Source organism: Ochlerotatus camptorhynchus, unplaced genomic scaffold, assembly GCF_037179485.1.
Source record: "Ochlerotatus camptorhynchus isolate MF236.1 unplaced genomic scaffold, CSIRO-AGI_Acam_v1.1 ptg000412l, whole genome shotgun sequence".
NCBI classification, from domain to species: domain Eukaryota; kingdom Metazoa; phylum Arthropoda; class Insecta; order Diptera; family Culicidae; genus Ochlerotatus; species Ochlerotatus camptorhynchus.
The window spans coordinates 416,418-442,500 of NW_027040898.1; the positions used below are offsets into that span (position 1 = coordinate 416,418).

Consider the following 26,083-nt stretch of genomic DNA (forward strand, 5'->3'; position numbering starts at 1 on the left):
CACCGAAACTTGTGACGATCCAAGAGAGACCACAGTTTCACCAGAATTTACGAGTTCTAAGAGAACGTAAATTGTGGCCCCTACCCCTTTTATCCCCCACCGAAACTTGTGACGATCCAAGAGAGACCACAGTTTCATCGAGATTTGTGCTTTCCAATACAACGCAAATTTTAACGTTTAAAATATCTCGTGGTGGAAAAGGTGGACGAGCAAAGACGCCACGTCGCTCCGAACTATCAAGTACCCACATATATCATATTACATCCGTGTGTCACCAAAAGCCTCAGTGCATGGTACACCATAACGGTCGCAATATTGTAGCTACGAAATTGAATGACGAAACATAACGCGCGTAAAACTTCTGCCCTGAAAAAAGCGAGAAAACTTTTTCAGCGCAACGACATTAGCGATACAGAATCCAGTGATTATTCTGTAGAGTCCCAAAAAAATAGTCACATTCCTTTACGTGAAGACATTCCATCAATAGCTAGCCTTTTTATAGAGAAGGACGAAAATATGCAGCAAATTACAGCCCAACTTCAACAAATTTCCCAGCAACTACAAAACCTAACAACCAAACAAGCTCAATAAGAGCAACAATTAAACGCAATTCAATGTGAAGTTCCACCTTTCAATGAACATGACGAAGAAGCAGAAGAAGCAATTGTAAATTTAGGACCAGCCAACGCCCAAAATGTGATGGAATCTTTATCTAGGATCCCAGACCCGATAAAAAGTATTCCAACTTTTGACGGTAATTCAAAACACTCTTCAAATTTTCAAACCGTTAGTACCTAGCAATGTGCTTTCAATTTACGAACAAGCAGTTATTCATAAACTGCAAGGAAAAGCCAAAGACGCCATTTGTATGGCTCAATATCCGCCTACATTTGCGGAGGCGAAACAAATTTTAGTTACGTCTTTAGGAGATAGGCAAGAATTATCATCCTACAAATACAAACTATGGAAAAATAAACAGGGCGATTCAATGTCCGTCCACAAATACTATCAAAAGACCCAATATTTGGTGGAGAATATTAAAATACTAGCAAAACAAGATAAAGACTTTGCAAAATCCTGGCGAGCGATTTCTAAATTTATCGATCAAGACGCTTTAGCCGCATTTGTATCAGGGCTAAACGAGTTTTACTTTGGTCACGCACTGGCAGCGAGACCTAAAAGTCTAGAGGACGCATATGCATTCTTATGCGAATACACCTCTAGCGAGAGAATTGCTCGAGGAGAAAGAAAAGTTGAGAGCAACATCTCTCGACCTAACAAATATGACAGCAATAAAAATCCTAAATACAATTCTAATAATAACCCTATTAAAACCGAGAAACAAGAATTGGAACCAATGGAGGTGGATGGTTCCATAAGAAGTAAACTAACACTCAATAGAAGACAAATACATAATCATGAAACTGGTCATACCCAAACAGAACAAGAAGAAGAAAATGACGACGATGTAAAAGAAAATGAGGAACTCGATCTAAATTTTCAGATTGCAAGTTCAGAAATAATGCCAGTATGAACTATCTACCATTCTTAAAACTTACACTCCCGGTAACGAAAGAGAAAGTTAAACTGCTCATAGATACGGGAGCTAACAAAAATATCATCAAATACGGGTTCATTAAAAACCCAGAGCCAGTAAACAACATTTCTATTAAAAACATATTTGGATCAAATAACACACAGAAGAAAGAGAAAATAGACTTCTTCAATGGAACATTCAAACCTTTAACATTTTACGAATTAAATTTTCATACGTTTTTTGACGGAATTCTCGGATCCGAAACAATGGCAAAACTAAAAGCTAAAATAAATTACGAAACCGAGATCATATCTTTACAAGGCAATTTATTCAAATTCTTTAAATACTACCCTGCGAAAACACAGTTCCATCACATTGTCACTATAGATACATGTAACGATGGAGACTGGTTCGTTCCAAAATTTCAGAAACTATGCAAAGGAACCTTCATACAACCAGGCCGGAAAACCATAAATCCACAGTTAAAATTTTGTCGGACAAACGTAAAATTGAGTCACTCCCTACAACTTCACTCACGGTAAATAATTTCGAAACACTCACCCCCATACCGATCCAAAATAAAAAGCCAATATCAACAGAAGATATAAAAAGAATAATCAGAACAGACCATTTATCGTCGTGCGAAACTGCAGACTTATTAAAAGTTTTACATAACAATCAATTAGTTTTGCTGCAACAACTGTTGCAAACCACAAAATAATAACTTCAGATGATAGTCCTATCTACACTAAGAGTTACCGTTATCCACACCATTTTAAGAAGGATGTTCATGAACAGATTCAAGAAATGCTGGATAATGGCATCATTCAGCCATCAGTTAGCCCATATTATAGTTTTTGCAGTGCTACAATAATTATTAAAAAGTCGTTATAACAGCTATCCATACCAAATAATCCGTTAAAAATAACTTCGTCAAGATACATAATTTGTCAATTCATAAAAAAAAAAAAATCACTGGATAACCGTTCAAAAGACAGTTTTAACGTGTGAAATGCAATGTCTCTTAAATTCTGCTTATGTTGTTGAACGTTTAATGTGTCTAGGCATCGAATTGAAAACATGTATTCCTTTGAAAAATAATGGATTCTGTGAAGCACAAGTCAAGAAATGAGGTGTTCTTATTTCATCCGCGTTTCTAGTATTATATTTATGATAGTCACTTCCTCTTTCAATTCGATCACACAAATATCGAGGCAGCAAACCATTAACTACTTTAAAAATGAACACCATAGTCAAATATACAATTCTTTGCTTCACCGACAACCATTGTAAGGCGTCTAGCATCAAAGTTGAGGAAGTGAATCTATTACATCTCAAAATCAAACGCATTATTTTATTCTGCAAGCGCTGTAATCTCGATATTTATGTTGCATTGGACAGAAATAAAATGGAAGGGCAAAAGTCTAGATGAGGAGAGATGATTGATTTGTATAGCTGTATTTTACTGGCAATAGTTAAATCGTTTTTCAATCGACATAGAATTGCATACTTCTTGGCAATTTTCTTGATGACATTGTTAATGTGAGAGTTGAACTTAAGTTTGTCATCAATAATCACGCCAAAATATTTAATCTCCTTAACGCGATCAATAGTCTCATCATCAATTACAACAGAGACGTCAGGTCACAAAGAAAAAACTGCTTTTTCCACGGACAAAGGACATTTTGAATTTAATAGAATGCCATTTGGCCTAAAAACGCTCCAGCAACATTTCAACGAGCGATGAACAATATATTGGGAGAGTATATAGGCACAATTTGTTACGTTTACCTGGACGACATTGTAATTGTCGGGTATAACCTCAAGAACCATCTTGAAAATCTAAATTGTGTATTGGAAAGACTTTCTCAATTCAATTTATAGGGGTGACCCCGGCGTAGTGGTTAACATCCATACCTCTCACGCCAAAGTCACGAGTTCAAATCTCACCGCCGGACAAGTCACGAATGACCCAAGAGTGTTAAAGTGACTATAATAAAAAAAAAAAAAAAAAAAAAAAAAAAAAAAAAAAAAATTCAATTTAAAAATACAATAGGATAAATGTGAATTCCTTAAAAGGCAAACTGAATTCCTGTTTCAAGTGAAGGGGTAAAACCAAACCCCGATAAAATCAAAAAAAGATCATTAGCTGTTCTACTCATTCCACTGCGTCCTAGCAAGAAGTACGGTCGACTTAGTTCGCGCTCCGCTATTTTGGAAGTTTTCTCGCTATTCGCTTGATTTAAATTGTCAGTTTTTTCTCGCTTAGAGTTCCCAGCTAAATAATTAACTAAAAGTGAGTTTTTTTTCTGAGAAGAAAGTGTTTTTTCGGCATCATCGGAAGGAAAATTGTTTTTGCGATTTCTAATTTGCCAACCATTTTGCGCACCATCGGTGCGTGGTAACGCATACCTGCACACGAATCATCGTCATCGAGTGTCAGCATCTGCCTCCGCATTTACACCGCTCATCTATCATCGTGTGTTCAGCTGAGTGCCGACCCTCATACAAACACACACCAACGAAGACCGCCCGCACACGCTGATCGAAGATCATCCACGCTGCGCATCGCTCCGCTGCTGCTGTTTAAGCGCTCGGTGTGATAGTATAGGATTATCAGATAAGTTTTTGTTCTTGTTTCTCTCTTTCGCCCACAGTTAAATTTTAAGTTTGTGTTCTGTGTTTGTAGTTTTTTTTGTGTATTGTGTCGGAGTGATTATCGTTTCAGTGGTAGAGCTTTTTTCGCTCCCACTAGTACGGCAAAATGGACATTTTGTCGCAAGACGAAATGGACGTTTTGTCGGAAGATGATACCACTTTGCCACGCGATGGCAAGAAGGGTCGAAAACGTACGTCATCTCAGAAGAAAGATGATGTCATCCCTGGTTCATCGTCTCAGTCTGGCAAAGGACAGGCTCAGATAAACCCCCGATCGCGAGCCTATCCAGATGACTCGACTGGCCCATGGGTTGTCTACTTTCAGCCCAGAAACAAACCTTTGAATGTAATGCAAATTACTAATGATCTGACTGTGGTAGATAGAGTTGGTGTGGAATAATAATAATGAAATAAATAAAAACTTGAGAGGTGAGTCAAGTAATGAAACACTCAATTTGAGTTAAACTAAATTAGAGTGGAGCGTGGCAGAAGTGATAATAGAGAGATGCGAACAAAATCTCGTGCTTAGTGAGGGGAAATTCTGACACAGCACGGAGGTATAAAAACGAGCTACCTAAGCTCGTAGAGGTCATTCTTGTAACTAACTTTGGAAGCAACGGAGACCAAACAGCAGCAGTAGCAGCAGCAGCAGGAGCATCAGCAGCAGGAGCATCAGCAGCAGGAGCATCAGCAGCAAGAGCAGCAGCAGTACTGGAAGCAGATCAGTACTGGAAGCAGATCAGTCGAGATTCGTGTAGCCGTGACCGAGGCTGGAAACCTCGGTCCGGTCACGACACTGACGAAGCGATACTCGACCGTGACTGAAATCACGAAGGTTAGGCACAATAAACTTCGTGTCTCCGTCTCTAACCTGAAGCAGGCTAACGAGATTGCTGCCTCCCAGCTCTTCACGCTCGAGTACAGAGTTTACATCCCAGCTCGTGATGTGGAGATCGAAGGTGTGGTCACCGAAGCGAGTCTGACCCCCGAAATCTTGGAGAAGCAGGCGGTTGGCCGTTTCAAGAACCCCTTGCTCCCCCTGGTGAAGATACTGGATGTCCAAAAACTGGGCTCAGTATCTGTCAGCGAGGGTAAAAAGAGTTTTACCCCCACAGACTCGTTCCGTGTGACCTTTTCTGGTTCAGCCCTTCCTCACTACATCGAGCTGGGAAAACTTCGACTACCTGTGCGTTTGTTCGTTCCCCGGGTCATGAACTGCCAAAACTGTAAGCAGTTGGGACATACGGCCTCCCACTGTGGCAGCAAGGCACGCTGTTCCAAATGCGGAGAGAAGCATGGGGATGACTCCTGTGCAGCTACCGCACCAAAATGCGTGTACTGTAAGGGAACTCCTCATGGTATCTCGTCATGCCCGGTGTACAAACAACGCGGGGAGAAATTACAACGCTCACTTAAGGAACGTTCCCGGCAGTCTTTTGCAGAAATGCTTAAGACGGCCACGCCATCGACCAACGACAAAAATCCCTTTTCTCTTTTGTCAGATGACGAGACTGACTCTGACTTGGCTGAGGAGGGAACTTCTTTCTGTTTTTCAGCACGGAAACGAAAACGCATCCGTTCGCGGAAAGTTGAGAATGAAGAACCCCAAATCAGCTTGCCCAAATCAAAAAGTGGTGAAAAAAAGGAAGTTTCTACTCCTCCTGGATTCAGAAGAACTGACTATACCCAGGATTTTCCACCTCTCCCGGGGACATCCAAAGCCCCTGATGTCCCATTTTTAAGAACAGAAGCCCCTTCTTCATCTGGGTTGTTCTCATTTGATAAAATTGTGGACGATATTCTCAAGTACCTGAATATTTCTGATCCTCTCAAAAGCATTGTTCTGGCAATGCTTCCTACTGTGAAGACCCTCTTGAAGCAATTGACATTGAAGTGGCCCCTCATTGCAGCAATCATTTCCTTCGATGGATAATTTTCCAAACGAGGTCGGGGATTTGATCACTATTCTACAGTGGAATTGTCGAAGTCTTATTCCAAAATTAGACTCTTTTAAATTTTTAGTTCACAATAATGATTGTGATGCATTTGCTCTTTGTGAAACTTGGCTCTCTTCAGATATTGATCTTCCTTTTCATGATTTTAACATTATTCGACTGGATCGTGAGGATTCGCGTGGAGGAGGGGTACTTTTGGGGATCAAAAAGTGCCATTTTTTCTATAGAGTGAATCTTCCACAATTTACAGGTATTGAAGTTGTCGCATGTCAGGCTATTATTAAAGGTAAGAGCCTTTGTATTGCTTCTGTTTATATTCCTCCTAGAGCCGTTGTTAATCGAAAACAACTTTCAGATATATGTTCAGTACTTCCTGCTCCACGGTTGATTATGGGAGATTTTAATTCCCACGGTACAGGCTGGGGGGAACTGTATGATGACAACCGTTCTACTTTTATATATGACCTCTGTGATAACTTCAATATGACAATTCTTAACAATGGAGAAGTAACACGTTTGGCTGGACCATCTTCGAATGGAAGTAAATTAGACCTCACACTTTGCTCTAACTCATTATCGTTGGATTGCACGTGGAATGTGATCCAGGATCCCCACGGTAGTGATCACTTGCCGATCAAAATTTCGATTGCCAGTGGGTTCAATCCGTCGGAATCCGTTAACGTCGCGTACGACCTCACCCGTAATATCGATTGGACAACGTTCAAGACCGCGATAGAGGAAGCCGTGTCGTCGGTAGAAGGGCTTCCACCGTTGGAGGAATATAACTTCCTCTCCAATCTGATCTTGGACAGCGCGCTTCGAGCTCAAACTCGGCCGGTTCCTGGAACGTCTTTGCGTAGGAAACCTCCTTCCCCTTGGTGGGACCACCAATGCACTGAGGTTTATCGTAAAAAGTCCGACGCGTTTAAGCTTTTCCGGAAACGTGGAACACCCGTGTATTTCGAAGCGTACTCGGCTCTTGAACGCGAACTCAAGAGCCTCATCAAAGCCAAGATACGCGGATACTGGCGGCAATTCGTGGACGGTTTATCGCGCGAAACTTCGATGAATATGCTTTGGAACGCGGCGCGAAGGATGCGTAACCGGTCTTCGTACAACGAGAGCAAGGAGTACTCAGATCGTTGGATTCTCAAGTTCGCGCGAAAAGTATGTCCTGATTCCGTGCCAGCACAGATGATTCCTCGCGAAACGACGAATTCTGTAGACGAGATCAGCCAGCCTTTTTCAATGCTGGAACTCTCACTCGCGCTCCTTTCGTGTGGCAATTCGGCTCCGGGGGCTGATAGAATCAAGTTCAACTTGTTGAAGAACCTCCCAGACGTCGCTAAGAGGCGCATGTTGAACTTGTTTTGTCAGTTCCTGGAGCTCAATATTGGAGGCAAGTGAGAGTTATAGCCATTAAAAAGCCTGGAAAACCCGCTTCAGATCATAACTCGTATCGTCCCATCGCGATGTTATCGTGCATTCGAAAATTGTTGGAGAAAATGATCCTTTTTCGCTTGGACAAATGGGTTGAGACGAACCACCTACTCTCAGATACTCAATTTGGATTCCGTAGGGGCAAGGGAACGAACGACTGTCTCGCGTTGCTTTCCACAGAAATTCAGTTGGCTTTTGCTAAAAAAGAGCAAATGACTTCTGTTACATGGGTCTCCCCATTGCTCATGTTTAAGCCCCCTTTTGTACAATTTCTATGTCAGAGAAATTGACAATTGTCTAAGTGACAACTGCACGTTGAGACAACTTGCAGATGATGGCGTAGTGTCTATGACAGGGCCCAAAGGGGTCAACCTGCAAGGACCCTTACAGGATACCTTAGACAATGTGTCTACTTGGGCTATCCAGCTAGGTATCGAATTCTCCACGGAGAAAACTGAGTTGGTCGTTTTTTCTAGGAAGCATAGCCCAGCACAACCGAAGCTTCAACTTTTGGGTAGGCCGATCACTCATTCCATGTCTTTCAAATATCTTGGGGTCTGGTTCGATTCCAAATGCACCTGGAGATCCCACATTGAGTATCTGAAGCGGAAATGCCAACAAAGGATCAATTTTCTCCGAACAATTACCGGAACGCGGTGGGGAGCCCATCCGCAAGATCTTCTAACGTTGTACCGGACAACGATTTTATCGGTTTTAGAGTACGGTAGTTTTTGCTTCCAGTCGGCGGCTAAAACGCACATCATCAAACTGGAACGGATCCAGTATCGTTGTCTTCGTATCGCGTTAGGATGCATGCACTCGACTCATACGATGAGTCTAGAAGTGTTGGCGGGCATGTTGCCACTCTCTGATCGGTTCTCGGAATTGTCCCTCAGGCTCCTCACCCGTTGCGAAGTTATGAACCCACTGGTAATCGAAAACTTTGAAAAGATTCTTGAGCTGAACCCTCAAACTCGTTTTATGTCATTGTACTACGTGTACATAACACAGGATGTCAGCCCTTCACAGCATAATCCTCGTCGTGTATGCTTCTCCGACTTCGACAATTCTGTTCATTTTGATTTATCCATGACGCAAGTGATTCGCGGAATCCCAAAGCATCATCGTTCCATGATTGCTCCGTCAATTTTCGCTGCAAAGTTTGGCCAAGTTGATTCCGCAAGATCGTTCTTCACAGATGGATCACTAATAGAGTCGTCCGCTGGTTTTGGTATTTTTAACGAATTTCATAGCGCCTCTCGAATGCTTCAAGCTCCTTGTTCCGTATATGTTGCTGAACTGGCGGCAATACATTATACGCTAGAAACGATCGCCTCACTTGCACCAGATCATTATTTTATTTTTACGGATAGTCTCAGTTCTGTCGAGGCTATTCGCTCCATGAGACCGGTAAAGCACTCCTCGTATTTTCTCATGAAAATACGAGAGCTTTTAAGTGCTTTATCTTTAAGATCTTTTGTCATCACCTTTGCATGGGTCCCATCTCATTGCTCGATTCCGGGCAATGAGATGGCTGACTCACTTGCTAAGGTGGGCGCTATGGAAGGCGATATTTACGATCGACAAATCGCCTACAATGAATTTTTCTTCATTTATCGTCAACAGTCACTCGACAGCTGGCAGAATAAGTGGAGTCAAGGGAGTTTGGGACGATGGCTATATTCGATCATCCCTAAGGTGTCGAAGAGTCCTTGGTTCAAGGGGTTGGATGTGGGTCGAGACTTCATTCGTATGATGTCTCGCCTCATGTCCAATCACTATTCGTTAAACGCTCACTTGTTCCGTGTTGGGCTGAAGGACAGCAATCTCTGTGAATGTGGACAAGGTTACCAGGACGCAGATCACATTATTTGGTCTTGTGCTGAGCATCGCGGAGTCAGATCTGAACTGTACGATTCCCTTCGGGCTCGAGGTAGACAACCTAATGTTCCAGTTCGGGATATTTTGGCTAGACGCGATCTGGAGTTTATGAAACTCATATATGTTTACTTTAAGAATATTAACATTAGATTGTAAGTTTTATTAACCTTGTGTTTAGTTTGTATTTTGTACGTGTGGGTTTTTTTTTATGTTTGTTTTCAAGATGAATAGAAATTAGTTCATGTTTTAGGATTAATTAAATATTTGTATCGTAAACCACATTTCAAACCTCCCTCTCCCTTTTCCCATCAAAAAAAAATTGTAAATCTCCACTAACCTCGAGACAATCGCGAGTATCCGGTCCAGCTCCTTTAACTTTAAATATAAGACATCAATAATGTATAACAAAAAAGATAACTCGGCTCTGTAAATTTTATTCGATTGAGCCTGTACAAATAAAGTAATTAATAAAATTAGCTGGCCTACACCAAAGACTCAAAAGGAAATTAAACAGTTTCTGGGCCTGGCAGGCTATTATCGTCGGTTCATACAAGATTTTTCTAAAATTACTCGCCCAATGACTAAATACCTTAAAAAGGACGTAATCATAAACCCCAATGACCCGTCGTATATTCAATCGTTTACAACATTGAAACAAATTATTTCCACAGACCAAGTACTTGCATACCCACAGTTCGACAAACCATTTATATTAACGACCGATGCATCCGATTATGCCGTCGGCGCCGTACTATCTCAAATTCAAGATAAAGTAGAAAAACCAATAGCGTTCGCATCAAGAACTTTAAATGATGCGGAAACAAGATACGCCACCATCGAAAAAGAAGCTCTCGCAATAGTTTGGGCCATCAACAAATTCAATCCGTATCTTGAACGACCTCATTACTGAAAACAAAAAAAAACAATACCAAATCAATTCACAAATGAACTCAAGGCTACAAAGTCTAACAAATACCGTTAATAAGATAGTAGAAAACTCATACACTAACAAAATAGTTCTGAACGAAATTGAGACACTTATTACAATTCTAAATATCGACTCAATTAACAAAATTTTACTGGACGTTCAGGACACTATAATCTTATCAAAAACGTTTACCGTCAACACGAGAATATTGTCTATGAAGGAAATCAACACAATAGGGACGCTACTAGAGGAACAGGGAATAAAAGTGGACCTACCCGACGAGGCATTTTATTTCGTAACGCCGAAGATAGCAGTCAGTAAAAACTCGCTTCTCTACATATTACACGTACCACAACTGGAACCGGAAGAAGCTGATATCATCCAAATTTTCCCGTTAAATATCAACAACAATATCATCAAGGAGCACCCGAAATTCTTAATCAAGTACAAGAAATCGCTTCTCACAACAAGCAAACCAACCGAATACGTGCAACGACATTCATTCATTCAAGAATTCTCAGACAACTGCATTCAACCACTCATACTGGGTAGAGTTGCTCAATGCATCATCAAGACAGATCATCGTATAGAAGGAAAACTAATAGCCGACAACACCATTTTAATAACAAACGCAGGAAACAGCACAATCTCATCAACTTGTGGAGCAGACAATAGAAACCTGACCGGAAATTTTATAGTCACATTTTCAAATTGCACGGTTAAATTTGGGAACACAACATATAATTCAAAGGAAGTAACATCAAAATATCAGTTCATTCAAGCAGCTCTACACAACATTCCAATTAACAGCTGGTTAAAGAACGATTTAAATATTACCCTGATAGACAACCGTACACGGATCAACAGGGAACTACTTCATCATGTGTCTCTAAAGCAGTTCAACAACGAGACGCGAATTTGGAGTCTTTTTGGAGGATTGTCAGTAACAACAATCATACTGATAATGCTCATCCTTATCTATCTTAGACGGTCAATCGACAGAGTAGCCAGGAGAATATCTAAATTAAGGAGACGAAAACAGAAATCAAGAAAAGAGGAGCCTGAGGAAGTTCAAAGAGTTGAGGATAAAACCCTGAAGACGCCAAGTGCCAAGGACGACACTTTTTCACCCCCCCCCCCTCCCCCAACACAGCCATCCACCAGCCATAGGAATCTGTAGGAGTCAGCAATAGTTCCAGCCATCGACCCGGAGAGTCCAGCGCAGTTGCCGATCATCCGAGTCAGCAACTATAGTCTACAAAAGGAAGTATCGAAGCGATTCACGCTCTCTTTTACCTTTCGGACGTTAGTGAAGTAAGAAGTGTATCTTTTTCCTGAATATAAGTAGTTAATGCAGTGCTAAGTGTTTTTTTAAATCCCGAACGCGGCCCTGATCCCGTAGTTATACATTTAAATAAATATACAAAAGGGAAGGGAGGGTCCAACAGGAGAACCGATTGAAGCGATTTGGATAGGGAAAGTGGGATTGCCAACTTCCTGTTGCTAAAATTTCGTGGATAGAGGGCGGGCTCTTCTCCACACTCATGGGGCATCCTTCAGGACGAGGGCTTGTTCATTGCGAATTATATGATCCTGGTTGCTGCATGGAGATTCTTATTCTGTTCCCGGTGGGTTTCGTGTGGGTGTTTCTGCTTACGGGTCCACCCCTCCGTTTTTGGCCCTTCATACAGTGCCAAGCTGAATATGATTTGTCAGTGGGACTTGATCAAGCCGTCCAGATTGGATTGCCCATTGCTATGTGCAGGCGCCTTGCTACATGAGTGGTAGTCTCAATCATCATCATCATCATCAAGAGAATTGAGGTTCAATTTGCCAGGAATAGCACAGCTGGGTGATTTCTAAAATAAATTAAATTAATCTTATTATGTGCAGGATTACTCCGAGATATGCTCAAAATATGTTGAAATCTATACATAATTACAAAAATGCCTCTTAAACTTCTCATGAACATTGCATATTTCCACAAGAATTGGCTCATAATTTTAAAGCAGCTTACAATTAGCACTCAGCGCAAAGTGATCTTTAAAATTCCCGAGCAAAAGAAAAACCTTTTTTTTTCCTCGCCCTCCATTACCTGCCGTGAAATCTTTGTCCACTCTATTTATTTCCGTTCCATTCGAAGGCGTCCAATGAATTTCCTTACAGCCAAAAAACAAGACGATCAGAAGGCGGCAAAAGATAATAAACTTTACTCAAACGAACCTTTCCCGGTCTATCAGTTCTCTTTTTTTCTCTTTTTCTCCTATCGTCTATCTACAAACAGCGTTCCTTCCGTGTATGCGGGGGGTGGTACCAATAACGTTGATTTTTTTGTATGTGATTAGTGTCAACCATAAACTAGTTACCTACAGAAAATTAGCTCAATTGGTTCAAGGGTAGCCGCGAAACAGCGGTGGGTGGACGGTACCACCCACAGTGCATATATGGAGGGGTTACTGTATAAACCTTGTTGAAAAAAATAGGCTGTTACGCATGAACGCTAGAGCAAAGCTCTGTCGCTCCGTTTCCCAGAAGTGGCCACCGGAGCTGGAAAAATTCAATATTGGAAATATTCTAGCACCGCCGTCGTCATCGTCCTTGTCGGGTTTATTAGCGTATCCAATTACGAAAAAGTATTGCTTTAGGTGCTGGAAACGATACCTACATTGCAGCCGCATTGCTTTTTGGAGGTAAAAGGAAGTCAACTGAGCTGAGCTGAAATAGCGGTAAGTTCGGTGAGTTCAATGGCAGAAATGTCTGATGGCTGCTGTGCGCTGAAGAGTTATACGAAACAATGCCCTGTAATTTAGTATTAGTATTCCCTTCTCGTGCTCACAACCTTCGAAATCCAAAAAAACATCTCCATCTCAAACTTCTTATCCTCACCATTAACTTAGGAAAACCATGGGTTACAAATTGTCCTATTCCAGCAACAAAGCAGACTTCATCTACCGGAGATAAATTAAGTACCCCGAGCTATAATTCAATTAATCAAAATGCGATAACCGTTTTATCCTTAATGGGATTACCACCAACCCAAACCGCCCCCGGTTTATGTAATGTTCTTTTCTCATCTTTCCCTTTTCCTCTGTGTGTTCACTTTACAGATCCCCGGAGGGATTCGTGTCCGGAGCAACATGAATGGCACCAGTGTTGCCAGCCGCCGCAGCAGCAGTAGATGTCATCGCTAATTGCCCGTGACGATTCGCTGCTGATCCCCAGGCTAGGCGGAAACGGAAAGGAGCAAGAGCAAGAGATTAGTGACGAGCGTTGAGTGGGCCGGCTCCCAAGCCGAGTGAAGGAAGGCGGTAGAAAACGACGGCGTGGGTGCATTGTAGTTGAGTCGGTTTTGGGAAGTGTCCGAAAATCAGAAGAAAGTAAGCTTGCAGTAATTAAGTAAGCTCACCGCGTGTGAGGGTGTGTGTGTGTGTGCGATTCTCAGCAGCCCATAGCTATAGCTCGAGAGCAGTTTATTCCGGTGGTCAACAATGAAACTGAGTGTCAGTGCCTATCGAGCCCATGCATCAGCACACAAGAAGATCCTCTCCAGCAGCAACTACCAGACGCAGTTCAACTACGGAAGCACGGCGGCCGCCTCCGGTTCCACACCGACGTCGTCGGCTCTGTTTTCAGTGAGTACCTTGCAAGCGATGGCTTTTGTACCCATTTTACTGTGTTAGCTCTGTCTCACACTCTCTCACTATACTTATATTTAGGTAGCTATTGTTGCCCTATAAAGCCTACACCGAAGCAACAGTATACGCTTCCTTCTGCTTCAGCAAATCGAAAATTACTGTCTTTTCCAGTCTATGAGTTCATGTTATATGATTTAAGTCCCGTGCCTTTTCAATGTTGGTGTCAGCGTTTTCCTTTTTTTATCTCTTGCAATACACATAAGAAAATAACACACTTAGAAATAAGCTTTTTTACACAAGACGTAAACCGTCTTTGACGTAAATCATGGAAAGTAAACAAGCTTGCTATAAAAACATGATTTTCTGAATTTTGGAATCATTAGATGTTACAACCATATTTTGTACTTTCTAGTTACAAAAAGAGGTTAAAAAGCAAGTGTTTGACACATGAAACCTGTCAAATTCGTTTTCAGATAGTCACAATCAGCGATTTTACGACTCGCGAGCGCTCACTCTGAGTGAACGCTCACGAATCATAAAATTGCTTATTGTAACACTCTGGTAGCAAAATTGACAGGTTTTATGAGTCAAACACTTGCCTTTCATCCGCTTCTTGTGTCTAACAAGTACAAAATATCATTATAACATCGAATGATTTCAAAATTCAGAAAATCATTTTTTTATAGCAAGTGAGTGGAAGCAACCCTGATCATAAGGACTGTTCATTAATGAAAGTAGACACCTGTTTCTCAAAGGAAAATATTTATTTTCGAACAAATTCATAAGTTTACTTTATATCAACGAAAATCAACATACATATGACCGATTTCACGTGAGTTTCAATGTTTACTTCTCATTTGTGAAGAACGCTTGGACTTTTCTCTTGCTACCGCTTATTAGATTCTGCACAACTTTTCGTTGTGCTGCAGAGCAACAGAGCTTGCTTCTTTTTCATCTTTCATAAGATGGCGTTCAATTATTGCCCAGTATCTTTCGATAGGAAGCAGTTCAGGGCAGTACTTGGGGGATTTTGGAATTTTTCGACAAAAACGACTTTTTCCTTCTTGAGCATCTCCAACGTAGCAGAAGCATAGTGAGCAGATGCCAGATCCGGCAAAAACAATGCATAGAGCATGATTTTGACTTGTAGAATGCTTTAAAACCGCGATAAAACTTGAAATGTTACTTGGGCTATCTTGTAAATGTAAAAAGCTAGATTTTGCAGCGCTGCCTGTGGTGGAGTTCCGAACTAAAACCTATCACTAGTATTTGCGCCTTATTTTATACAAAAACTCTTTTAAAGACATCATAGTGAAGAAAACCGACATTGAAGGCGTTAATAAAAAAGTTCGTGATATTGAGCATTCAAACCACTGTGCAATGCCGTCAACACAAGTACATGCGTCTTTCCTAATTCACAGACTGAAAAAATCAAAAAAAAAAATCACGATCATTATGGCAATGATCATGATCTGATCACGGTTGTTCATCAGTTGTAGATAATCCGAACAACTTCTTGTACTCAGCTGTACGCATTGAGATCTTTAGTTTCTAGCGTGCACTCACAACAAGCCTTGCGTAGTTATCTTGAGCAATGATGTTGTTATCGTCTTGCTCTCTTGAGACCTTGGTAACTCACTGTTCGAAATGCTCTCTGCGTATTAGTGTTAAGAGTCAGAGTTCATCGTTAGCTTATGATGATGCAAAAAAATCTTGTAGCAGGTGTGTGCGTATTCATTGATCGCTAGAAGCGATTTTTTGATATCATTGACTCACTATAGGAAATCATCATCGTTGCAAATATAAAGAAATTGAACATAACCCTTTGCTTCAGTACCATCAACCTCCATGTCCATGGGGAGGGCTCAGATTTACGTCTATCAGTTTGTCCAAAAGTGTCAGATTGCCCAAACTATTAAATTCATATGAGCTATAGAGCATCTATATGTGGTTGACAGGGAAAGAGACCCCCGGAGCTACACCAAAATTCTTCATTGTCCCGTGCCATATAGGGGAAATGCAGGTAATGTCGGCCTAAGTGTCCCTAATTTTCGCCCACACATAAATTCAGCAATCGACTAGATTTTCAATAGCAACCAAAAATATCCATTAGTAACGTCCCAATAACGCGTTCATCTAGAAAAAATTGATCAATAGCAGATTTTTAGCGATAGGCCCAATCTTAGATCCATAGGCCACCATTAGAGACATTTCCCCTATGTGTTAAAAAGTCCAGTGGCTAAATGGTGGAAAAACCCACGGAGCTTATCCTTTTGTTCGCGCCATGCCCGAAGATTGTTATGCATCGGCATCGTGGTCGGCCGCGTACGGCGAACTACACTGAAAAAAGTTTTCCCTTAGTTTCTATTAGGAACGCACATAGTATTTTTCCAAAAACAAAAACAATGATTTTTACCTGAATATCACATAGCATTAGAAATTCTATATGAGAAATCACATAGATTCACATAACGTTCATGTTATTTAGTGAACATGAAGGTTATGTGAAATTCACACGGATATTTTCCACTGGTTATGTGATTTATTTTATGAGTGTATGACAGCCAGTCAGTGGTACAAACAACAGCGCCATAACAGCTGGACTTGGTTGGCTGCGTCATTCCCGATGAAACGAAACGTGGACTATCTCAACCACCACTCAAAATGCGCTTGGAATTCACAGCCAGCAAGTGCCATTGGCCATTTTTTTTCCCGCCGTATGCATGTGTGGACGATGAGATCAACTCAAAATTGAGTTGGATTCGACACAATTTTGCAAAAAGTGAATTTACTCACAAGGTGAGTTGAATTTTCCTATATTTTCTAGGAAGAACTTCTCGAATATGAGGAAAATCGACGGAGGTTTCATTCAGTCAGCATACTCCTACTCATATTCGAGCAGTTTTTTGAGGAACATCTCGAAACATTTCAACTCACTTTGCGAGTAAATCCACTCGAATCTAACTCAATTTTGAGTCGGTCTATTCATCCGTGTGATGATAAGGTCCGCCATTGTTATAGGAGAGGTAGCCGTGTACACATGAGTGCAGTGGCGTATCGTTTGTTGTCTTTTGCCGTGTGAATAAACCAGGAGGGAAAAGATCTGTATTTTTAAACCATGTTTTTCAAATTTACAGCTACACATTCGCAAATGTTTTCATTGAAACAATAAAACAAGGTTCCATTTGAATTTTTTTTTCGAACTTTGAACTTGTAGCGAACGACGCAGTTTGGTGGTAGCACACATGAACGTAACAGTTACGGGGTCAAAAGTAAACATCACACTTTTATACAGCAGCATTACTGGAGGCTTGTTTATCCAGTTGAGGATGCTGGTGAATGGAGACACGTTTGTGTATGCGTAGCTGGTTTGAATGCACAGCTCAAGGGGGTAGGCACTTGAGTTTTGTTTGCTTTGCAAGCCTCGTAGCTGCTGATGAGTTTGTATTACCTATCACGAAAAAGGTAGGAATCAAATGTTTTTATACGAATAAATGATTATTCTCATCCCAGCCCCTATATAAGACCTTATTAGAGCTGTGAAGGATTGCACGTAAATAACCATTGAATTGCCCGTTTTTATCTGGCAATGCGATCCACTTCTTCGTAGTAATCAAATACTCCGTTCAAAACAATCCCCAGCTAAGTTAGACATTCCGCAACTCCAACCGGACAGTCCAGTGGTCGGTGGCCACTTCTTGGAAATGTTTTCCAACTTTTGCTTCATTCGGGCGAAAAATTTCACCAGCTTCGCTTCACTGAATTCGAGTTGATAACAGTACAATAAAAAATAAACTGGACCGACCGACGACGAAAAGGAAAATAAAACAAAACAGCAAAAGTAGCGAATTCCAAGCGCCAGCCAGCCAGCGGAGAGAACTTTTACTCGTTACGTAAGGAATTCCAGTGCGGGTCCGGGAAACGGATGTTTGATTAATAGCAGCTGGCTGCTTCCGAAGAGTTAGTGGGGGAATGTGTGCACTCATGGGGAAAGGTTATGACACCGATGGACTGCAAGGATTTTACGAACAGCAACAAACAGTAAGTGGAATGGATCCCGCCACGGCGGGCGACGTGATAAACGAGAAAAGTAAACTTGTCCTAGGAATCCTGCAGGGTTTCACGAGCGACTCGTAAAAATAAGCACTATAAATGAACTGAGTAGTATCAAGGTTCGTCGTCAACACAATGTAGGTGCTGGGGATAAGGTCAGTAGAGAACATTGTAGGCTAGTGTGTGTTGGAGAAAGTTTCGTTTGATTGCCATTAAAGACTTAAAAATCCCACTGCGTCCTAGCAAGAAGTACGGTCGACTTGTTTCGCGCTCCGTTGTTTTGGAAGTTTTTTCGGTATTCGCTTGATATAATTTATCAGTTTTTTCTCACTAAGTGACTCCTGGCATAGTTCCCGGTAAATTGATCGAAAAGTGAGTTTTTTTTTTAGTAGAAAGTGTCATTTTCAGAAAGATTAATCCGTGCTATTGGAAATTCGCAAACAAATTTGGGCATCATCGTTGCGTGGTCACGCATACGCGCTTACGCATACCCGCTCACGTATCATCATCATCGAGTGTGAGGAGCACCCGTTTCTACATCTATATCGTTCATCATTCATCGTGCGCCTGTGTGCGCTGAGTGCCGCGCCTCGATCAAGTGCACCACAGCGAAGGTCATCCACGCTGCGCGTCGCTTCCCAGCCATCGGTGTAAACGCCTACACATATAACGCTCGGTGGTAGTAGTATAGGATTATCAGATAAGTTTTTGTTTTTTTCTTGTTTCTTTTACTCCCCCATTAGTTAAATTTTCATTTTGTATTTCTGTGTTTGTAGTGTTTTCTGTGTATTGTGTCTGTGCGTTCAGTGGGAGAGCGTTTTGCGCTCCCACTAGTTGAACAAAATGGATGTTTTGTCAGAAGACGACATGGATGACCATTCATCTCAGAATAATGATGATGTCATCCCTGGTTCGTCGTCTCAGTCTGTCAATGGGCAGGATGAGAAAAGCACCAGATTGCGGGCCTACCCGAATGACTCGACTGGCCCATGGGTTGTCTATTTTCAGCTCAAAAACAAACCCTTGAATGTTGTTCAGATATCTGATGATCTGACAAAGCGATTCTCTGCCGTGACCGAAATAACGAAGGTTAGGCACAACAAACTTCGCGTGACCGTCGCTAACCTGAAACAGGCCAATGAAATTGCTGTTTCCCAATTTTTCACACTGGAATATAGGGTGTACATTCCAGCCTCTGATGTGGAGATCGAAGGCGTGGTCACTGAGGCGAGTCTGAACCCCGAGATACTGGAGAAGCAAGCGGTTGGCCGATTCAAGAACCCTTTGCTTCCTCCGGTAAAGATACTGGCCGTTCATAGAATGAAGTCAGTATCGCTCAGCGAGGGTAAAAAGAGTTTTACCCCCACAGACTCGTTTCGGGTGACCTTTTCTGGATCTGCCCTTCCTCAATACATCGAGCTGGGAAAACTTCGTCTTCCTGTGCGGTTGTTTGTACCTCGGGTCATGAATTGCCAGCATTGTAAGCGGTTGGGACATACGGCCTCCCACTGCGGCAACAAGGCACGCTGCTCCAAATGCGGGGAGAAGCATGAGGATGACACCTGCGCAGCTACTGCACCAAAATGCGTGTACTGCAATGGAACTCCTCCTCATGCTCTCTCGTCGTGCCCGGCGTACAAACAGCTCGGGGACAAAATGAAACGCTCCCTTAAGGAACGTTCCAGGCGGTCTTTTGCAGAAATGCTTAAGACAGCCACGCCATCGACCAATGACAAAAATCCCTTTTCTCTTTTGTCAGATGACGAGACTGACTCTGACTTGGCTGAGGAGGGAACTTCTTTCAGTTTTCCGGAAGGTTCTGCACGGAAACGAAAGCGCATCCGTTCGCGGATTGTTGCAAATAAAGAACCCCAAATCAGCTTGCCTAAATCAAGGAGTGGTGGAAAAAAGGAGACTTCTACTCCTCCTGGATTCCGCAGAACTGACTATACCCAGGATTTTCCACCACTTCCGGGGACATCCAAAACCCCTGATGCCCCAATTTTAAGAACAGAAACCCCTTCTTCATCTGGGTTGTTCTCATTTGATGACATTGTGGACGGTATTCTCAAATACCTCAACATTTCTGATCCTCTGAAAAGCATTGTCCTCACATTGCTTCCCACTGTGAAATCCTTCTTGAAGCAATTGACTTCAAAATGGCCCCTTCTTGCAGCTATCATCTCCTTCGATGGATAATTTTCCAAACGAGGTCGGGGATTTGATCACTGTTCTACAGTGGAATTGTCGAAGTCTTATTCCGAAATTAGATTCGTTCAAGTATTTAGTCCATAACAATAATTGCGATGCATTTGCCCTCTGTGAAACATGGCTCTCTTCAGAAATTGATCTCCCTTTTTATGATTTTAACATTATTCGATTGGATCGTGAGGATTCACGTGGAGGAGGGGTGCTTTTGGGGATCAAAAAGTGCCATTCCTTCTATAGAGTGAATCTTCCCGAATTCCCCGGTATTGAAGTTGTCGCATGTCAGGCTACCATTAAAGGTAAGAGCCTTTGTATTGCTTCTGTATATATTGCTCCTAGAGTCTCTGTTAATCGCAAACAACTTTTCGACATATGTGCGGTACTTCCCGCTCCATGGTTGATCATGGGAGATTTTAACTCCCACGGTACAGGCTGGGGGGAACTGTACGATGATAACCGTTCTACTTTGATTTATGATCTCTGTGACAACTTTAACATGACAATCCTTAACAATGGAGAAGTAACACGTTTGGCTGGTCCATCCTCGAATGGTAGCAGATTAGACCTCACCTTTTGCTCCAATTCACTATCGTTGGATTGCACTTGGCATGTAATCCAGGATCCGCACGGTAGTGATCATTTGCCGATCAAAATTTCGATTGCCAGTGGGTTCAACTCGTCAGAATCCGTTAACGTCGCGTATGATCTAACCCGTAACATCGATTGGACTAAGTTCCAATCCGCGATAGACGATACAGTATCGTCAGTGGAAGAGCTTCCGCCGTTGGAGGAATATAATTTCCTCTCTAATCTCATCGTCGACAGCGCACTTCAAGCTCAAACACGACCGGTGCCGCGATCGTCTATTCGTAAGAAAACACCATCGCTCTGGTGGGATCAACAATGCACGGAGGTTTACCGTAAAAAGTCCGACGCGTTTAAACTTTTTCGGAAACGCGGAACACGCGAGCATTTCGACGCATACACATCTCTTGAACGCGAACTCAAGAGCCTCATCAAGGCCAAAAAACGGGGTTACTGGCGGCAGTTTGTAGACGGATTGTCGCGCGAAACGTCTATGAATACGCTTTGGAGTACGGCGCGAAGAATGCGTAACCGGTCTACTAACAACGAAAGCGAGGAATGCTCGGATCAATGGATTCTTAAATTCGCGCGAAAAGTGTGTCCAGATTCCGTGCCGTCGCAGTTGATTCCTCGCGAAACCGCGAATTCGGTAGACGAAATCAGTCAGCCTTTTTCAATGGTCGAACTTTCACTCGCTCTCCTTTCGTGTGGCAATTCTGCCCCGGGATCTGATAGAATCAAGTTCAACTTGCTGAAAAACCTCCCAGACGTCGCTAAGAGGCGCATGTTGAACTTGTACAATCAGTTCTTGGAGCTCAATATTATTCCCGACGATTGGAGACGAGTGAGGGTGATAGCCATTAAAAAGCCTGATAAACCCGCGTCGGATCACAATTCGTATCGGATCGCGATGCTGTCGTGTATTCGGAAATTGATGGAGAAAATGATCCTTTTTCGCCTCGACAAATGGGTTGAGACGAACCACCTTCTTTCAGATACTCAATTTGGTTTCCGTAGGGGTAAGGGAACGAACGACTGTCTCGCGTTGCTTTCCTCGGAAATTCAGTTAGCTTTTGCTAAGAAAGAGCAAATGGCTTCTGTGTTCTTGGATATCAAGGGGGCTTTTGATTCAGTATCCGTTGAAGTTCTTTCAGAGAAACTCCACGTTTGTGGATTGTCTCCATTAATTAATAATTTTTTGTACAATTTGCTGTCAGAAAAACATATGAGCTTTTCTCGTGGAAACTCTACAGCTTTTCGATTTAGCTACATGGGTCTCCCCCAAGGCTCATGTTTAAGCCCCCTTTTGTACAATTTCTACGTTAGAGAAATTGACAATTGTCTTAGTGACAATTGCACGTTGAGACAACTTGCAGATGATGGCGTAGTGTCTATCACAGGGCCAAAAGAGGTTGACCTGCAAGGACCCTTACAGGATACCTTGGACAATTTGTCTACTTGGGCTATTCAGCTAGGTATCGAATTCTCCACGGAGAAAACTGAGTTGGTCGTTTTTTCTAGGAAGCATAGCCCAGCACAACCGAAGCTTCAACATTTGGGTAAGCCGATCACTCATTCCATGTCTTTTAAATATCTCGGGGTCTGGTTCGATTCCAAATGCACCTGGAGATCCCACATTGAGTATCTGAGACGAAAATGCCAACTAAGGATCAATTTCCTTCGATCAATTACCGGAACGTGGTGGGGAGCCCATCCACAAGATCTTCTGACGTTGTACCGGACATCGATTTTATCGGTTTTAGAGTACGGCAGTTTTTGCTTCCAGTCGGCAGCTAAAACGCACATCATCAAGCTGGAACGGATCCAGTATCGTTGTCTTCGTATCGCGTTAGGATGCATGCACTCGACTCATACTATGAGTCTCGAAGTGCTGGCGGGCATGTTGCCACTATCCGTCCGTTTTTCAGAGTTATCTCTGAGGCTCCTCACCCGTTGCGAAGTAATGAACCCACTGGTGATTGCAAATTTTGAGAAGCTTCTGGAGCTAAATCCTCAAACATGTTTTATGACTTTGTACTACCTATATTTAACACAGGATGTCAGCCCTTCAAGAAATATTCCCAATCGTGTAGTCTTCTCCGATTTCGGCAATTCAGTGAATTTTGATTTATCTATGACGCAGGAAATCCGCGGAATTCCAGAGCATCATCGTCCTATGATTGCTCCGTCATTATACGCTGCAAAGTTTGGCCATGTTGATTCTGCAAGAACGTTTTTCACAGATGGATCTCTAATAGAGGAGTCTGCTGGTTTTGGTGTATTTAATGAATTTCATAGCGCCTCTCGAAAACTTGAAGCTCCTTGTTCTGTGTATGTGGCTGAACTGGCAGCAATTCACTACACTTTGGAAACTATTGCTTCACTTCTTCCAGACCACTATTTTATTTTTACGGATAGTCTCAGTTCTGTCGAGGCTATCCGTTCCATTAGGCCGGTAAAGCACTTCTCGTATTTTCTCTTGAAAATACGAGAACTGCTTAGTGCTTTATCCGTGCGCTCTTTCATCATCACCTTCGCGTGGGTCCCTTCGCATTGCTCAATTTTGGGCAATGAGAAGGCGGATTCACTTGCGAAGGTGGGCGCTATGGAAGGCGACATTTATGATCGACAGATCGCCTATAGTGAATTTTTCTCTATTTATCGTCAGCAGTCGCTCGTTAGCTGGCAACATCAATGGAGTGAAGGGAGCTTGGGACGATGGCTACATTCAATTATCCCTAAGGTGTCGAAGTTTGCATGGTTCAAAGGGTTGGACTTGGGTCGAGACTTCATACGCGTGATGTCTCGTCTCATGTCCAATCACTATTGTCTAAACGCTCACTTGTTCCGTGTGGGGTTGGGAGACAGCAATCTCTGTGAATGTGGTCAAGGTTACCAGGACGCTGATCACATCCTTTGGTCTTGTGTGGAGTATCGTGGAGTCAGATCACATTTTTATGATTCCCTTCGGGCTGGAGGTAGACAACCTAATGTTCCAGTTCGGGATATTTTGGCTAGACGCGATCTGGAGTTTATGAAACTCATATATGTTTACTTTAAGGATATTAACCTTAGATTGTAAGTTTGACTAACCTTGTGTTTAGTTTGTGTTTTGTACGTCTGGGGGTTTTTTTTTCAATGTTTTTTTTCAAGATGAATAGAAATAATTTCATGCTTTAGGATTAATTAAATAGTTATATCGTAAACCACATTTAAAACCTCCTTCTTCCCTTTTCCCATCCAAAAAATTGTAAATCTCCACTAACCTCGAGACGACCGCGAGTACTCGGTCCAGTTCCTTTAACTTTAAATATAAGACAGTAACAATGTATAACGCAAAGGATAACTCGGCTCTGTAAAGTTTATTCGATTGAGCCTGTACAAATAAAGTAATTACAAAAAAAAAAGACTTAAAAATTCAAGAAAATTTTCTAGGTAACGGAAAAGCATTTCGACGATAAGCCATTTCTAAGCCTTATGGATGTAAGGTCATCGGAGCTCTGACCGCCAAACTTCAGAGAGGACTGAATTATTTCAACAGCTGGAAGATCCGTATAAACGTGGTGAAGACCCATTTCCTCTTTCCTCATTCAAAATCTCCCAGACTTGTCCCGTCTTAGAAAAATAAGATCAACTTGAACGGCACAGTGGTGGAATGGTCCATAGAGGTAGTCTACCTCGGCGTTACATATGACAGCAAGCTGCTTTTCAGGCTCAGCAAAACGAAAACCAAATACAACATCCTGAAGAGATCCCTATATCCGCTCAACAGCAGAAGATCCACTCTGTACCCGAAAAACAAGCTTGCTGTCTATAAGCAAATAATCCTTCCCGTGATAGAATATGGGGTTCCAATCTGGGAGAGTACCGCGGATTGCCATCACCTAAAACAAAAAAGGGCTGGTCTTCAGACGCTGGAGTTACGGAGAACTGCTACCATCGAAAGGTTCAGAGATTGCTGAAGACGATCCGATCATTGTGGGTCTGGCACGTTAGGTTAAGTAGGTAGGTTATCAAATTTTTAAAACTCAAACGATCAGTAGCGGTACAACTTCTTCCTTCTTCTTCGCTGAATGGACGCTCATGTGGGCTGTAGCTCGCTGCTTGCGGGCAGATTTTCGTTGTGTACTGGAGAACAATGTTCAACGCCACGCGCCAAAGCACTGCTGCTGCTGTTGCTGCTGATGACGACCAACAGGACACTACCACACACGGTGATTGGATAAGCACCGTTTGGCGAGACCGGATGGAATTCGATTTTGAAATCTGTGGTGTATTCAACAGAGTTTCAAGAGTGCCATCTTGGATTTAAAGATGAAGTAAGAAATCTATTTCTAGTCTCTAGACGTCGCCCAGATTCTGACAATACCCATATTAAAGGGTATTTGATAGTATTTCCCAGCTCTTCTATAATCGGAAGGTGCCATCTTGGATTTAAAGATGGCACCAGACATTGATTTCCGGTCTCTAGACGTCACCCCGATTCCAGAAATACTCATATTGAAGGGTATTTGACAGTGTTTCTAAGTTTCTCTATAACCAGAAGCCGCCATTTTGAATTTCAAGATGGCGTCAGATAGCGATTTCCGGTCTCTATACGTCATCCCGATTCCGAAAATATCCATATTGAAGGGTATTTGATAGTGTTTACAAGTTTCTCTAATACCGGAAGTCATCACCTTGAATTTCAAAATGGAGTCGGACACTTTTACCGGACTTTAGACGTCACCCCGATTCAGAAAATACCCACATTGAAGGGTATTTGACAGTATTTCCCAGTTTCTCTTTAATCCAGGCCAGTGACAAGGCCTATACCAATAGCAGCGTTTGACAGTAGGCAGCATGTCCCGGGCTCAAATCATTTATTTTGCTGTGCTGGGCCCGCTGTCACTGTATAACATGTTGCCTACGCGCCTGCCACTGCAACTGGGCTGCTTTAATCAGAAGCACCCCCCGAGTATCTAGAAAGAAAACCTTGGTTTCACGTACTTACTTACAAATTGTAGATGACTCCACCGTACGTAAACAATGGGTTCAGGCATCGTTGGTGGCACAACTTTTTTCACATCAGAAAACATGTTTTTGTTTCACTTCATGTGGACGTCGAAAGCAGGCCAAGAATAAATTTTGAGTGAGACGTATTTAATGGAATTTAATCGATTTGATGAAATCAAAATTCATTTTTTGGTCTGGTCTGGTTGAT

General features: G+C 42.2%; 1 protein-coding gene across 5 annotated transcripts in view; it reads left to right on the top strand.

Annotated features, from left to right (window-relative positions):
• LOC135710982 (uncharacterized) overlaps positions 1–26,083 on the top strand; it is an 825,769-nt gene that overhangs the window by 345,301 nt on the left and 454,385 nt on the right. For all 5 annotated transcript variants that reach the window (XM_065233717.1, XM_065233715.1, XM_065233718.1 and 2 more), the window contains exon 2: positions 13,507–14,031. In XM_065233717.1, coding sequence (XP_065089789.1) covers positions 13,888–14,031 — 144 coding nt within the window. In that variant the 5' untranslated portion in view covers positions 13,507–13,887. The remainder of the gene's footprint in view (positions 1–13,506; positions 14,032–26,083) is intronic.